At 45.7% G+C, this 16,300-nt stretch overlaps 1 protein-coding gene across 2 annotated transcripts in view; it reads left to right on the top strand.

The window, feature by feature from the left end:
* LOC133354056 (transcription factor 12-like) overlaps window positions 1–16,300 on the top strand; it is a 97,395-nt gene that overhangs the window by 31,712 nt on the left and 49,383 nt on the right. Inside the window, exons 6-8 of one of the 2 annotated variants that reach the window (XM_061570604.1) lie at window positions 6,344–6,399; window positions 6,855–7,014; window positions 10,993–11,042. In XM_061570604.1, coding sequence (XP_061426588.1) covers window positions 6,344–6,399; window positions 6,855–7,014; window positions 10,993–11,042 — 266 coding nt within the window. Of the gene's footprint in view, window positions 1–6,343; window positions 6,412–6,854; window positions 7,015–10,992; window positions 11,043–16,300 lie in introns of both variants that reach the window. The other variant, XM_061570603.1, reaches the window with a different exon arrangement.

Raw genomic sequence — 16,300 nt, 5'->3', positions numbered from 1 at the left:
TCGACACAATCTCTGACGATCCTGCGATGTAACAATCCAAAACCTGCACATTCTAGGTTGGAATACTCAACACTCTTCACAGATAGATGCAATCATTACCGTACTGCCATTTCTACTTAACCTTGCAGCACAAGTCATCGGAGTAAAACTGCTAAACTATTTACATCATGACGCCTCCTTTGCCAAAACCAAAATACAATATTTTTTTTATTGTATTTTGGTATTGGCAATGGAGGCATCATGATGTAAATGCTTACCCCGAGCCCTCATTACTCTGATGGTGCCTTGGTCTTTGAGTTGTGCGCCTTTTGGCGTCATCTGGTCTAGCACCAATTGAGACGAGGCTCAACAGAAAGCCGACTCTGGTGTGAACCAATCAATTTCAAGTACAATGCAGATATTATCAGAGTGTGTTTTTTACTCTTTGGTTCTTTGGATAAAGTCACGTAGATGAAAAATAAAAATAATTATAAAAAATAATAAAAGAATCAAATGAATTTAGTTTTTTTCATTTTTTTTGTTATTTTCATTTCATCATTTTATTATTATTTTTATATTCCATCTACGTGACTTTACCGAAAGAACCAAATAGTATGGATCTTTGCAGTCACGGGAACTTCAAATCTAGAATTAAGTGTGTGTTTTGTTTGCATTCTGACCGCAGATATTGTGGTTAATGCAAACATGATTCCTTGTAAAAAGGTTTCAGTTTTGTTGCCAGAAAAAAAGGGAAAAAAACCCTATTATTGTATTATTATTACTAAAACTATATTTATTTTACCATTTAAGACCCATTGAGCTACGTAGCTCTTTTTTGGAAGCGACCTGGCCACACATGTTAGCTCAACAAAGTGGCTTATCGTGTGGAAGTGTATAGCAGCCAAATACTCTAAACTCTAAAGGCATGTTTCTAAACGTGGAGGGAAAAACCGGAGGGCCTGGTTAAAGCAATAGCCAGGTGCAAACCTGCATAGTTTTCAAAATCTGTCAAGATAGATCACATTCGGGGTGATTTGGTCACGAGCAAAGCTATCAAGGTGTTCGGCTTCACTGGGAGAAAAGATGGGCTGTGGGGTAAGACGACAGCCGATGCGGCTCACAACTCCCAGCCTTGGTGGCCTCAGCGATGCGATTGGCTGGGACCTTGCGTTTGGCGTGACACAAGTTGTTCCGCGTTCTTCTGTATCGCTTTTTAATTGTGACACGATTGTAGCAGCAGCAGCAGCAGCATCCCTCCCGACCAACCCCCCCACCGCCTGTGTGTGGGTTGGTCACACCACCTTCATTAGTCGTGCACAGTGTTCAGCAGCTGGCAGTTTAAACACAGATAATTGATTGTGCCTTAAATCAAGGAAGATGGGATGATACGTAGGCATGCGTGCAACGGGTCACCAAATTTGGATTTGATGAATTGTGATTTGGGGTCACGGTTTGATTCAACGATTTATCATCGTTTAATATTTTTGTCATATTTTTACCGTTTCGTCCTGTTTTCTCTTGATTCTGTCTGGGTTGTACGATTCTGTTAGCTCCGTTAGCCTAAATATAACAACAGCACATCATTTGCAGATACTTTGCATAACTAGCAAAAAATGTATTCTTGCATTCAAAACTACACGCACATATCACGGCTATCAATCGATTATAAAGGCATAGTTACGTTACTAACGGCACCCTTGAGGTTGAAGGAGGGTCGGTGTTGGTCCCTGGTGATGGTCAAGTCTCGTTTGGACCTTCCTCTGTCTTGCTCTGCAAGCCGTCTCGCATGCCAACTTGAGTCCGTGTGTGATGATATTTTTCGATTATTTTCTTGCATCATGGTCTCTCCTTTGCCAGTACCAAAATATGAGAAGAGGATTTCCCCTGTCTCTGGGTGTGGACCAATCAGTTTCAAAGACAATCCATATGCTATCAGAGTATGTCTTTTGTTTGCATTCTGACCACAAGCATTCTGGTTAATGCAGAAATGATTCCTTGTTAAAGGTTTCATTTTTTTTTTACATCTTAACACAGCTGTTTTGTTGCCAGATTAAAGGGGAAAACATATTCTCATATTTTGTTGTAATTTACAACCAGTTTTATTCTGATTGTGATTTCGGAATATGTTATGAAACAAAGTATACGTTCGGATCTCTCACAGAGCATTGCAACCCTTTGTGTTTGAGAATACCCACGGAAGTGGATGTCACAGAACTACCTCTAAGATCTCTTCAAGTGATCTTTGATCCACACAGTCGGGGCAGCACTTTTCCACTTGCCCTGCCACATGAGAGTGAGCTTCATCGCACGACAAACCAATATATTCTGCAATTCTCGGTTCTATAATTTAGTAAAATGAAGTGTAGAATCACATTTAATATTGCGTGCAATGGTGACCAGACAGAGACCATCAACTTGCTACACTCGAAGCTCCGGTTTAATCACAAACAAGAAACGTTCATTATAGATTGTCAAAACAAACGGGAGAGTCGCCCTGCAAAGCCGTGACACGCACCTCCATCGTCCACTCGTCAGCCGAAAGTGCGCGCGGTGTTCGTGCGATCCAGTGCACGTGTACACGCGCGTGCGTGCGAGAGCGACCGCCGCGTCAATTAGTGGTGTAAGGAGTGGAACGAGCCGTACTGGACCCGACTCCGAGGACCCGCGCGAGTCTCTTACTTGCCGCGTTGGCGCCCTTTGGCGTGCGAACAGTGCCGCAGCATCTGATGGCATTTCAAACAAAAGCCGTCACATTTCGTGCGTTGAGTATTGAGCTAATTAGCATTTGCATGAAATTGCTTTCAAAAATTGCTGTTCCTGCTGAGGCAGTAATTAAGAGAAATTAGCCATTTAAAATGTGGAGGGTGGCATTTGGTGGAGGCCAGCGTGGGCGGGGGTTGTTTTGTTGGATGGAGAAAGCAGGTGCGAAACACAGCCCGGTTGTAGATGTCATCCTCGCGGCAACAACCGCAGTCACGGCCACGGCAACTGGACCCACAATGAGAGCCCGAGCTCGCGGCCACGACAACCACCGCCACGGCAACGATCGTTCACAGTAGCCGCGCCGGAAGCTACCATTGCAGCTACGGCCACGGCAGCAGTCGCAGCCACAGCGACAACCAATACCGGCAACCACGTCACAAGCCGCTACCACCGTCGCCACTGTCGCTGCCCCAACCACAAGATCTGCAACCGCAACAGCGACTGCCACTGCCAGTCATAATGTTGCCTCCGAAACGTCGTGATTTTTATTTTATTTTTATTTTACTTTTATTAATTTAATTTTTTTTACCTACGCGACTTTACCGAAATAACCTAAGAATATGAATCCTTGCAGTCACGAAAGCTTCAAATCTAGATTCATAATAGTCATAAACGCAGCAGGCAACACAGCCGTCATAACTAAAACAGCCATAACCACAGACTCCTCCAGCAACAGCCACCGTCAATGTCATTGTCATGGAGCTGAGAGCACCCAGTTTTATAGGAACTCGTGTTCCTGTCCTCCGCTGGGGGTGTATTTGGTGAGGTCTCTACACTGTGCAGGTGTTTTTTGGGTCAGGGTATGTTCGGCGAGAGCATGTTGAGTGTGAGTAAGGGTTGATCTCTTCTTCTGACTTCATCCTGTCACTCATGCTGTGAGCAACGCACAACCTCTGATTTGCCTGTGGGGACAGGAGGATCGCCTACTACGGACAGTAATATATTCCAAGTGGAAATATCCTACAGCTGGTGGTAGCCTCGTACAGACTGGTGTGCAAGAGATGGTAGCCTACAGCAGCAGTGTGTAAGAGATGGCAACCACCTACAGGCAGCAGTGTGCAAGAGATGGCAACCTCCTACAGGCAGCAGTGTGCAAGAGATGGCAACCACCTACAGGCAGCAGTGTGCAAGAGGTGGACGCCTTGAGTAATGTTAGATGTTCACTGGCCTCCATCAGGTGGTATTGTGTCAGAGGCAGCAATATACTTCAGGTCTCACCGTCTACAGGCAGCAATGTGCCATCAAAATAGCAACGTTCTACAAGCATCAATGTCCAACAGCAACGTTCTACAAGCATCAATGTCCAATAGCAACGTTCTACAAGCATCAATGTCCAACAGCAACGTTCTACAAGCATCAATGTCCAACAGCAGTGTTCTACAAGCATCAATGTCCAACAGCGGTGTTCTACAAGCATCAATGTCCAACAGCAACGTTCTACAAGCATCAATTTCCAACAGCAGTGTTCTACAAGCATCAATGTCCAACAGCAGTGTTCTACAAGCATCAATGTCCAACAGCGGTGTTCTACAAGCATCAATGTCCAACAGCGGTGTTCTGCAAGCATCAATGTCCAACAGCGGTGTTCTACAAGCATCAATGTCCAACAGCGGTGTTCTACAAGCATCAATGTCCAACAGCGGTGTTCTACAAGCATCAATGTCCAACAGCGGTGTTCTACAAGCATCAATGTCCAACAGCAATGTTCTGCAAGCATCAATGTCCAACAGCGGTGTTCTACAAGCATCAATGTCCAACAGCGGTGTTCTGCAAGCATCAATGTCCAACAGCAATGTTCTACAAGCATCAATGTCCAACAGCAGTGTTCTGCAAGCATCAATGTCCAACAGCAATGTTCTACAAGCATCAATGTCCAACAGCGGTGTTCTGCAAGCATCAATGTCCAACAGCGGTGTTCTGCAAGCATCAATGTCCAACAGCAATGTCCAACATCAATGTCCAACATCAATGTCCAACAGCAGTGTTCTACAAGCAGAAGTGTCCAACAGCAATGTCCAACATCAATGTCCAACAGCGGTGTTCTACAAGCATCAATGTCCAACAGCAATGTCCAACAGCAATGTCCAACAGCAATGTCCAATATCAATGTCCAACAGCGGTGTCGTGGTCTCGTGCCGACGCGAGCCCCGCTGGCAGGGGCTCCTCACTCACACTCGCGCGTGTTCTCAGGACACCGGGCTGGGAGGGCTGGGAGGTGGGCTGAGGGGGTGGGGTAAACAAAGGTTCCCTGAGGGAGCACACCTGTGCGTTCACGGTGGGTGGGGGGGGGGAGGTTTGCGGTGGCAGGTGAAGGCACCCACTCCTGTATGCTCGCCCAGCATCGAGACAGCCGCCAGATTCATGGCGGTTTGCAGACTGAATGTTACAAAGCCAGGCCACCTCCTTCATCAGCGTGCACTGACCAGTGCGGTGGAGTATGGTCAAACACCCCCAGCTGCTGACATGGCGCGGGGAGACCATGATCCAAAATGTAATTAACAAAGAGCTCCATAATTTTTTATTTAGAGTGTTTTTCATGTTGATTTGTAATGATTGTATTCATCGTAGGCACGTGGGGATTTATTTATTCACGGATTAAATTGCAATACATTACATTTTGTACTTGTATAACATCCGAATGCAACGTCTGAAGATGCTGTACATTGGCGGGGATAAAAATGACAATCTTGTGCATGGACTTCATCAGCGGCAGGGGGTTGATAGCATGGATGGCTGTGGAAGGACTTTTCAGACCTCAGGCACAGCAGAGGAGAATGAGAAACCTCCCACTGAGCGAATGTTAATTGGGGGCTTCGACACAGAAAACCGTCGGTGCTGGAGCAAAGAGTGGGTGGAGGAAAGGAGAGTGAGATTTTAGGAGAGGGGTAGGCAAGGGTGAGTCCACGAACGATCTTATTTTCTTGGTACCTGCATACGATTATGTGTATAAAAAGGTATTTATGACAATTATCTATGCTAATCTACCATTCGTGAAATCGAATGGACAAGACAGTACAAACAAGACCAAAAAAGAATGATTCTTGATTCCAAAGAACACAGGATGAGATGTTACTATCCTTTGTGCAAGCACTTCCAAGAGTTCATGAACAGTGAGCCTGGTGAAATTTGGGGAGCGCATCGTCAGTAGTGACCCTTTGGTTCCTAGGGTGTTTCGGCCTTTCATACTATACACCCTCCCCAAAGGCGGCCAGCGACAGGGTGATCAATCCTACGCTTGCGTCCCATTCCCAATTAGTCATAGGAGTTGCCTTGTTGTTGGTAGCCAACATCCCATGGGACTATGCATGGCAGGGGCGTCCTCCTCCCTGAGTCAAGCATTGTTGACTTTGAATTTAATTGTGCCCCCCAAGCATGGCAATTCATGGCATCGCCAGGAAGTGTAAGTCATTGCATGTTTGGCGGTTAGCGCTATGTGGGAAGTCAACAGTGACTTTCCCTTCCATATCAATGTGTACATTTTATTCACTACTGGCTCAGGGGTGGAGGAGACACAAGGTGAATGCTGCTACATCCTTGTTTTAGTGGGAAACAACTTTGCATTTTTGATTCTTTGCTTGTTCATGTTCGGTTTGACTTCCAGGCAAGGCGACTGGGAGAGGCTCTTATCCTTTGTACGACCGGGAGTGCTGCTCACAGGTGGAAAGATTTGTACGCACCCAGTCTGATACAGCACATCACTCACCCAGCCATATACAGCACGGCACTTACCCTGTTCTATGCAGCATGGCAGCCACGTGTGTGCAGTGTGTCGCACGTATGCTGTTTCTGCGGCGTTTGGGGTGTGTCCGGTGTGCGCGGTGCATTGCGTTTGTGTTTTCTGCGTGGTGCGTCGTGTGCTTTTTGTGCGCATCACGTGTGCTGTGTGTGCTGTCCGGTGTCTGTGTGTCATGTTTGTGCTGTGTGTGTATGATGCGTTACGCGTAATCCGTGTGTGTTGCGTGTCATGTAGATTATGTGCTGTGTGTGTGTGCGCATGGTATCTGTGTTATGTGTTGTGCGCATTCTGTCCGTGCTGCGTTCAGTGGTTTGGCTGTACGATGCGTCACGTGTGCGTGCTGTGGTTTGTACGTGCACTGCGCTCCCGCCTCTAGACTGAGTCGGCCGGACAGCTGTGTGCCGCCCCGGCTCTGGGGGGGCGGCTGCCGCCTCCTCCTCTTCAACCCAGGGCACAGGGCACCGCGTTCTTCCCTGCCACGAGGTCGGACGATGCCCTGCTCCATCGGAGGCCCCCGCCAAACCCACCGGCCCTCGGTAAGTCGAGACACTACCCAGTGGCAGCACAGCGTATGTATATATTGAACTTCTTTTGCACCTCACATAGCCAACCGTGCTAACCTGGGCACAGGCAGGCAGGAGTTCCCTTGATACCCCTTTTTCCACCACACAACTGAACTGTGCCAGGGCCGTGCCGAGCCTGCCCGGCGCAGATCAGGAGGCACCACGTTTTTCCATCGTAGAAGCCGAGCCGTTAAGCTGACGAGACGCGCAATGAACGAGTCCTGATGCGTGTATCGGGTGCGATGACACTTTGATTTGTCTACCGACTGACGTCACACAGCAATGAGCACATCAAATAGCCCCTTGCATGGCCCAGACCCTAATTCAAGATGTATTGTGAGGCCATCATATCGTGGCTTGGTTCTAGCTCTGCTTGGGATACCGCCAGTGGAAATCCACCTGTACCATGAGAGGCCCACTCTGTCTTGACTCAGATGTGCCAGTCGAGTCGTCGTATCTTTTATTTTACGAGGAGACGAAATAAATCCATTGAGAGACATGAAACCAATGCCTCCTTTGCAAGCGTGACCTGCATTACATCAAGACATGTTCTGTACAAAGAATATTTAAGGCCAAATATAGGCTCAAATTTACAATAATTTGATAAAAATTCAAACCAGCCTGAGTAAAGATGGTGAATTACCCATTACAATGTTAAAAGTACAAGAAGGATAATGTAATTTCTAGAACGGAAAGTGACTATGTTAGGTAAGTAGAGGCAATGGGGAAAATTGCGCAGTCATCAAATGTAAACACACTGGCTTAAGGCACCCATTAAAACATTAAAACAAAGAAGTCTAAGCAAAACATTTACAAAAAAAATTGGCAAGTACGTTTTCTTCAAGCTCAGCTTTGCACGGATTGAATTTAGATGCCGTTCAGAGGCCAATTGATTCCAGAAGTCGAGAGCCAACAACTCCGGTCATCTTCTCAGCGGCTTTTGGATAGCCACCGAACAAAGACGGTCACTGCATTGCACACTTTCAGATGTGCTTCTGCGACCGTCCAGCATGCTCTGCCTTCCGATAGGAGGAAGCCACTTGAAAACTCATTTCTTTAGAACACATTTTCGTGTTTAGTTTGTTGTCCTTCACCCGTACCTCCGATTAGCACCATTGGCTACTTACGGTGCAAAAAAAGTTCAACATACGTAGAACTGAAAATAATGCCTGACCAAATCTGTGAACGATGCAGTGAAGGGCGGGAAATGAGTAATTGACCGCTCTAAATGTTCACGTGATAAGCCACTCCGTTGAGCTATCATTTGTAGCCAGATTGCTCCTGAAAAAGAGCTTTACAGCTCACTGGAACTTGACCTGGTTAAAATTAAAAGTTGAGTTTAGAGTGTTCAGAGATTAATGAAATAAAGAGATGGACAAGAAATAGGTCGGTGGACTTTGAGATCGGATAATGAAAAGCAACATAGCAATTTCGATTTAAAGCTTTCGTGACTGCAGGGATTCGTCTTCTTGGTTCTTTCGGTAAAGTCACGTAGATAGGAAATAATAAAATAATAAAAATAAAACATAATAAAATAATTCTCACGACGTTTCGGCCACAACGCAAGCAACCGTCCTCAGGTGAAGAACAGGTCTGTCGGAAAGACAGCGTTCTCACGACGTTTCGGCCACAACGCAAGCAGCCGTCCTCAGGTGAAGAACAGGTCTGTCGGAAAGACCTGTTCTTTACCTGAGGACGGCTGCTTGCGTTGTGGCCGAAACGTCGTGAGAATTATTTTATTATGTTTTATTTTTATTATTTTATTATTTCCCTTCTACGTGACTTTACCGAAAGAACCAAGAAGATCAACGTAGCAATGTGCCACTGACAGAAAGCATATTACCTACTGTGGCATGGATCGCACACATTAACAATGAGGATGAACAGGGCATAGACGTGCCTGCATTGAGAGACGGCAAAGAGGAGGAGCATGGATTAGAGAACGGGCGCAAGTTGGAGAACCTGTGTTTCTTATCATAAACTCGTGATTTTTTTTTTATAAATATAAAAAAGCGTCCATCCTTGAGAGCCGTAAATGACGAAACTATCTCGCTCGTTTGCTTAAGGGAGAACAATGTGGCACGTAAGTTGTAACAGTCGTTTAGAATGGCACCCGAGACGTGGATCCAAAAGTTAAGTCATGCCAAGTTGGCACCTTGGACGTGTCACGTGACCCTCCACTTGGCTGCTATCTGTCTCCCCCCACAGAATTTGTGTTGCCAATGCGGTTACTTTTTTAACCTTTGTACGTCCATATCTCCCTTTGTCCTCCGCCCCCTCCAATATTTATGCAGATTGTGTTATCGGTGTGATGTTGTGAGACAAAATATCCATTTAGAACTCTCGCAGAGCAGTGACCCCCCCACCCCACCCGAGTCCTGTGTCAGAGAATGGCACGAGGAAGCAGATATCACAGAGGTACTTCTAAGATCCAAGGCCGTAATTATAATTTCCCCCCAATATATATTATTAAAAATAAAAATTGCTATGCTATGTAAAAAAAAAACAATTAGCTAAACCTTGGCCACAACATCTGGACTTGTCTTCATATAACAATGCATAGATTTATGTTTATATGATTGTGGTTATGGTTGTACTTTATGAATCCCTAATCTCTGCCATTACATACAATGAAACAAGAAAAGGTAAAAAATTTAAAACAGAGCCATGTAATACAATACACTATTAGACATTATTGTAAAAAATAAATTAAAAAGTCCATCCTATGTGTTAGTGACTTTTTAAATATTTTAGGCAGGAAATTCGTTTTTAAATTTAGATTTTTTTTCTGGAGGGGAACCCCTAGACCCCCTGGAAGATTTGGTCCCCCCCGATGTTGACTCCATGGCTACGGCCTTGCTAAGATCCGTTCCAAGTGGCCTCTGAAAAAGGCATTCAAGGGGAGCAGCAAGCAAAATGTTTGTTGCATGGTGGGTAAACTGAGCTTTTATTCTCAGATGTTGGATTTAGGCAAATTAGGTTCAGAATTAAATCTAATGCAATGCTTCTTTTGTGGAGCCATTGGTGACTTAGCTGCAACGATCAACTGGCTTCACTGGAGGACGTGGTTTAATCACAGTTGGTTGAAACTCAGGTTCTGTCCTAGGATTAGCACATATACAACGTGCACATGTGAAGTTAATGTCCATAAGAAGTCACTTGAAGGGATCTCAGAAGTAGTTATATGAGAATTTTTTTTTACCATTTTATCTGGCAACAAAACTGACACTTTTTTTTACAAGGAGTCATGTTTGCATTGACCACAATACCTGCGGTCGGAATGCAAACAAACATTTAAAAAAAGGTGTCAGTTTTGTTGCCAGATAAAACAATTATCATATTTTGCTACTGGCAAAGGAGGTTCCAATGGTAGTTATTTGATATCTGCTTCGACGGGCCATTATCATGGGTTGATACACTGCTCTGCAAGAATTCCAAATGGACAAATTTTCATCTCATGTTAATACCCCAATAGCACAACTAGAATCAAATGTGGTGAAAGACGAAAATGTTAACAATAAAAATGCCCCCAGCACCTCTTAAAGAGACGTGTTTAATGCTTTAGAATTTACGAAACTATCATTAATACAAACCACTTTTAAATTATACAGGGTCTGAAGTAAACGATCTACATGTCAAGACAAAACTAAAGAATATGCATCCATACCTGTCAACCCCTTATCAGTGCCCTACCTTATTACAGACCAATTCTGACCTTATTGGTCACCCCGTTCTCCTTATAAATCTAAACGGTCATCCTACAAAGTCCCATCACAAGGGAGAAACACAAATACGGGGTAAACCGTATGGGTTGACAGGTATGTGGATCATGGGGAAAAGGGAGACATTTATATATTTACTTTCTTGGAAGTGTATGTCAATCCCTTTGCACCTGACGGGCGTGTAAAATGATGGTGCGTCTTCTGTCGGTGTGTCGTCTTGTTTCCGCAGATGCTCCATGTCAGAAGATTCGCAAAATTCCGCCGGGCCTCCCTTCCTCTGTAAGTCACCGCCCCATTGTGCCGTGATGTTTGTAATGATTGTAATGAACTCGTGAGTGTTGGATGGCTACGGCTATCCGGCCTTAGCCCTCTCAAACGTGTCTACCAGCTTTAACAACATTCAGTGCGCCGTTTGGCGTCATCTGGTCCAACCCATGTGAGACTAGGCTCTAAGGAAAGCTGTCTCGGGTGTGGACCAATCAACTTCAAGGACAGTGCATATTATCAGAGTTATGTTTTTTGTTTGTATTATGACTGCAGGTATTGTGGTCTATGTAAACATGACTCCTTGTAAAAAGGTGTCAGTTTTGTTGCCAGATAGAAGGGTAAAAAAACAATTATAACATTCAGGTAAGTTGAACTGGCGTCAAATTGTGTCGAGATTTGGGTAGTGATGACCCTAATATTAGAGTTGGTTAAGGTTGAGTTAGTTGGCTTGGGTGAGGGTGGGTTATCATTATAGCTGAGTCATGGTTCGGTTTGAGTTTTGCTTTGCGTTGAAATGAGTTGGGGTTATGGTTGTAGCTGGGCTATTGTTTAGTTTGGTTGGGGGTGGATTGTATTGGGATTGAGTTGGGTTAAAGTCACAGTGGGTTTCACTTGTGATCTAATGAGCTCATTCATTTCGTGAGAGCTCTCCTCCTCTGAGTGGAGCTTGGTACGTGAAGCAGCGCCACCTCCTGACCGCTCATCATCACTGCCTTTCATATTCTTAGGTTTTTTCGGTAAAGTCACGTAGGTAAAAAAATAATAAAATAAAAATAAAAATAAAATCCCGACGTTTCGGAGGCAACACACGCTTCCGTCTTCAGGTGGAACAGTCACAACACGATAGCTGTATCAAGTGCTGTGACTGTTCCACCTGAAGACGGAAGCTTTTGTTGCCTCCGAAACGTCGTGATTTTATTATATTTTTACTTTTATTAATTTTAATTTTTTACCTACGTGACTTTACCGGAAAAAACCTAAGAATATGAATCCTTGCAGTCACGAAAGCTTCAAATCTAGAATCACTGCCTTTGGCAGCCCCCGCCCTCCACCAACCCCCTTAATAGCAATAGGTCACAAACGTATCAGCAGCACACCACACACCATCATGCACCATCATATCACGCACCACACCACACACCGATAGATGGAACTGCGGTAGAACCCCTTCAGAGGGTAGTTGACCTGCTCTTCCACACAGATTTCTTAGAAGCGGTGGAGGTTCCTACAATTTGCCCTGCCGCACGCAACCTGCTGATCGATTAACTGTAGTTTATCCGTTTATGCTACTCCGTGGCTAGGGGCTAGGGGATTTGATGAACTTGCATATAGTTTTAACTGTCGTGCTGGGAGATCGAATCAAACTGGCGGCCTGGATTACAGGCCCCGCGTACGAGCCATTGCGCCGTGGCAGCATTCCCCTGGGTAAGAGGCTCAAGCGATAATCACGGGCAAAGCCAAGCTCCCATTTCTCGTTCCCAGCTCGCTCGCTGGCAGCGCCAGTCGCGTTGAGCCTGGTAATGCGGCGGTTGCGTGTGCACTCTCTCCCAAGCCACAGGCACAAGGTGTGACCCTTTGACTGATGCGGGCTGTCATCGTAGGCTGCCGCAGCCCGTGAGCTGCACAGATGGCCGAGTCATTAACCAGATAATTGGTCACATAATTTAATCCCTGGCCGCCATCACAATCAATCAGGTGACGGCGGGAGCCGCTTCTTGAGAAGACGACGACGATGACGATGACGATGATGATGATGTGGTTGTGCGTGGGCGGCATCCACCTTCGTGCTTGCGAGCACCAGAACTGAAATGCAAATAAAAAAAGGGAAAATATTGTGGTCTGGAGACGCACAGGAGGTCGAGTTAGGGGGTGGGGTCAGTGAGATGGCTAGTACTAGTGCCTGGTGAGTTGGTTAGGGGTAGGGCTTGCACAGGTCTCTCTCCCTCTGTGCCGTAGTCGTAGATGAATTACAAAAATATGGCGCACAAAGCAAAACTGCACGAAGAGACAGTTGCCTGCCGTGTAGCACACACAGTACACACACAGTACGCACACAGCACGCACACAGTACGCACACAGTACGCACGCACTACGCACACAGTACACACACAGCACACACACAGCACTCACACAGTACGCACACAGCACGCACACAGCACGCACACAGTATGCACACAGTACGCACACAGTACACACACAGTACACACACAGTACGCACACAGCACGCACACAGCACACACACAGTACACACACAGTACACACACAGCACACACACAGTACACACACAGTACACACACAGCGCGCACACAGCACACACACAGTATGCACACAGCACACACACAGTACGCACACAACACGCACACAGCACGCACACAGTACGCATATAGTACACACACAGCACACACACAGCACACACACAGCACACACACAGTACACACACAGTACACACACAGTGTTGTCCCACGTCCGACTGCATAGCCGCATGTAGAGTGAATTAAAACCGCATATACGCGACATCGCACAAACCGAACTCGCATAAAGCGAGGGAAACCTGTACCGGTGGCTAATTGGTAAGAGTTAAGGTCAGTGGTAAGAGTTAAGGTCAGCGGGAAGAGCCAGTAATTGTGAACATTTGATTTGACTTAAGATCATTGGGAGGGCTGGAAACCCATGGTTATTTGGCGAGTGCGTTCGGGCTACTATTCATAGTTGGATGGACATTTGGTCAGGGCCAATGGGATGGCCGGTACGTGTGTGCTGGTGACCTTGTTGGTTCGTGTTAGGGGATTGATCTCGCATTGCCCCCAAATTATTTGCCACTGAATTAAAACCCACGGGCTTTTTTTTTTTAGCATTTGGCCACTCTGCCTCATGCTCACCCCCCCACCCACCACAACCACTCCCCCCCCCCTCCCCCCCCAAAAAACGTCACGGGATTAGGACCCCCGAATGGAATTGTCCGTGAATGCCGGTGGCGATGCACGTGTCTCGCGCACGTCTGCGAGGAACTTGCTCCATCCCACGTACCTGGTACCTGTTTCCGATTAAAACTCTGCGCGGTGCTTCTCAAGAGTACCGCTGCGTGTGCACAAGGGCCCTTTGTGTTTTTAATTAACTCGTGTTTACGCACCGAGGTCCCGTTGTGTTTTGAATTAACTCTTTGTGTTTGTTAATGTTTTGTGGGCGTGCGTCGATGTGTCCGTTTGTCGATTAAATGCGATTCTGGAGGCTCACGATGCATGAATCGGCGAGTGCGCGTGAGAATTTATTATTTCTGAATAATGAAAATTTCTTCCACGTGGAAATGTAAAATTTCGGCGAGTGGTGGAGATGGACTTGATTCTAGATTTGAAGCTTTCGTGACTGCAAGGATTCATATTCTTAGGTTTTTTTGGTAAAGTCACGTAGGTAAAAAATAAAAATTAATAAAAGTTTCGGAGGCAACACAAGCTTCCGTCTGGAAGCTTGTGTTGCCTCCAAAACGTCGTGATTTTTATTTTATTTTAATTTTACTTTTATTAATTTAAATGTTTTACCTACGTGACTTTACCGAAAAAACCTAAGAATATGAGATGGACTTGGTATATCAAACACGTATATCGGCATTTTTCCAAACGGTGTTATTCCTATACAGTACTGCGGTGTATCCACAGGGCTGCAGGACGAATAGGTTTAATACCCTGCACTTGTACGTTCACGTTGCCCCACTGATTTAGGCTATTGAAGCGAACACCGCTGCACAAACGAGATTTAAATGGAGCAAACTAAAAACCACAGAGCACACGTACATTGTATTCTTGAATTGAATTGCGACACTTAATCAGGAAAAATTATTTTGACACCCCGTTTGGTAGTATTACAACAACAAAATAGGCGCTATCGGCTTTGTACCATTTGACAAAGTGTCTAATCAGAACTCTCGCAATGCAAATTACACTGTGAAAAAATAGACAAAAACTAATCAAATCACAACCCTGAAACATGATGATTCATCACATTACAGAGGAGAGTGAATCATCGCTTGCCTTTGTGATTTGAGCATGTCACGTAAGTACGAGATTGTTTTCATTTCATCCCTTTATATTCTTTGAGACGAGGAATTGGTTTTGGGCACAGGCAATAGCTCCACAGATATCAGTGCTCCCCTTGGCATTCTCCGTTCCTCTTAAGCAGCGAGTGTTCCACCTCTTTGTAGGATTCAATCATTCATCATCATCATCACCCTTACTCAATAAACTGCTTAACAAAGGCATCATCAAGCCTCTGCCATCAATCACGATCCTACTGACGTAAGAGATCGTGGATCGCTTCGGAAGAATCTTGTTTATCTGTCCCATCAATTTTCGTAACATTTTCTACGCCTCTTCATCTCATCCACAGCTAAACGGGGGCATGGCCACCTCGCCGGCTCCCTTGAGCACAACCGGGCTCTGACATTCTGACGATCACCGTCTCTCGTATCTCTCTCTCGTCTGATGCTGTGGTGGCGCCCGCGTGTAATTCAGCGCTCTGGGAGGCAAGGGTGTTGGTCCATTGCGTAGGTCAACGAAGCTTGCGAAAATCGTTGTGCTAAAATGAGTTGCCCAGGACATGGTAGGACTGCAAGTGGGTATAGTGTACCCATCTGTGCGGACTTTTGAGTCGTGTATCCCCGTGTGTCCATGGTGAGATTTCCCCGTTTATACCGCTTTCCTCACACACACACCAGCCATTAATATAATTGGCAACATATAGATAGATTTTTGCGTTTCGATTGTTGTCCTTCCCCCGCACCTAGCACGGTTGGCTACGTATGGTGTGAAAGAAGTTCAACATACATACATACACCCATGCATCCAGATGCAGGACCCTCCACAAAAACAGTATTTGCACTCAGTGCGGCTTCTCTTGATGAATCGCACGGCATCATGATTATTACAAATAAAGGTCCCCCGAAAAGCATACATAGACTGTCGGGGCAAGGTCATCGGGGTTATTGACCAAACTTCACTACGCTGGCTGTTGCCTGGTGGTCAAGGTCGGGGGAGAGGCCATAACCAGATCAGATTCCACATTCCTTTAAGATGTTAGCCTTGGCCAGGATTCAAACTCAGGGTTGCTGGCTTCACAGCCGAGTGCGCTCACCAATTGTGCCAGCGCTACAAACATTGCGCCACCGTTTCCCGAATGATTACACAAAGACAAAGATCTTCCATATAGCCCTAGTAGACTGTTGGGGTAAGTGCTGTTAGCGAGCACCTATGAAGACCGATATGGTAGATCAGGGGGTG

This window comes from Lethenteron reissneri, chromosome 46 (assembly GCF_015708825.2).
Source record: "Lethenteron reissneri isolate LAM-NWPU_2019-01 chromosome 46, ASM1570882v1, whole genome shotgun sequence".
Classification (NCBI taxonomy): Eukaryota; Metazoa; Chordata; class Hyperoartia; order Petromyzontiformes; family Petromyzontidae; genus Lethenteron; species Lethenteron reissneri.
The sequence above is the reverse complement of the archived record's forward strand: the minus strand, read 5'-3'. Positions and strand labels throughout refer to the sequence as shown.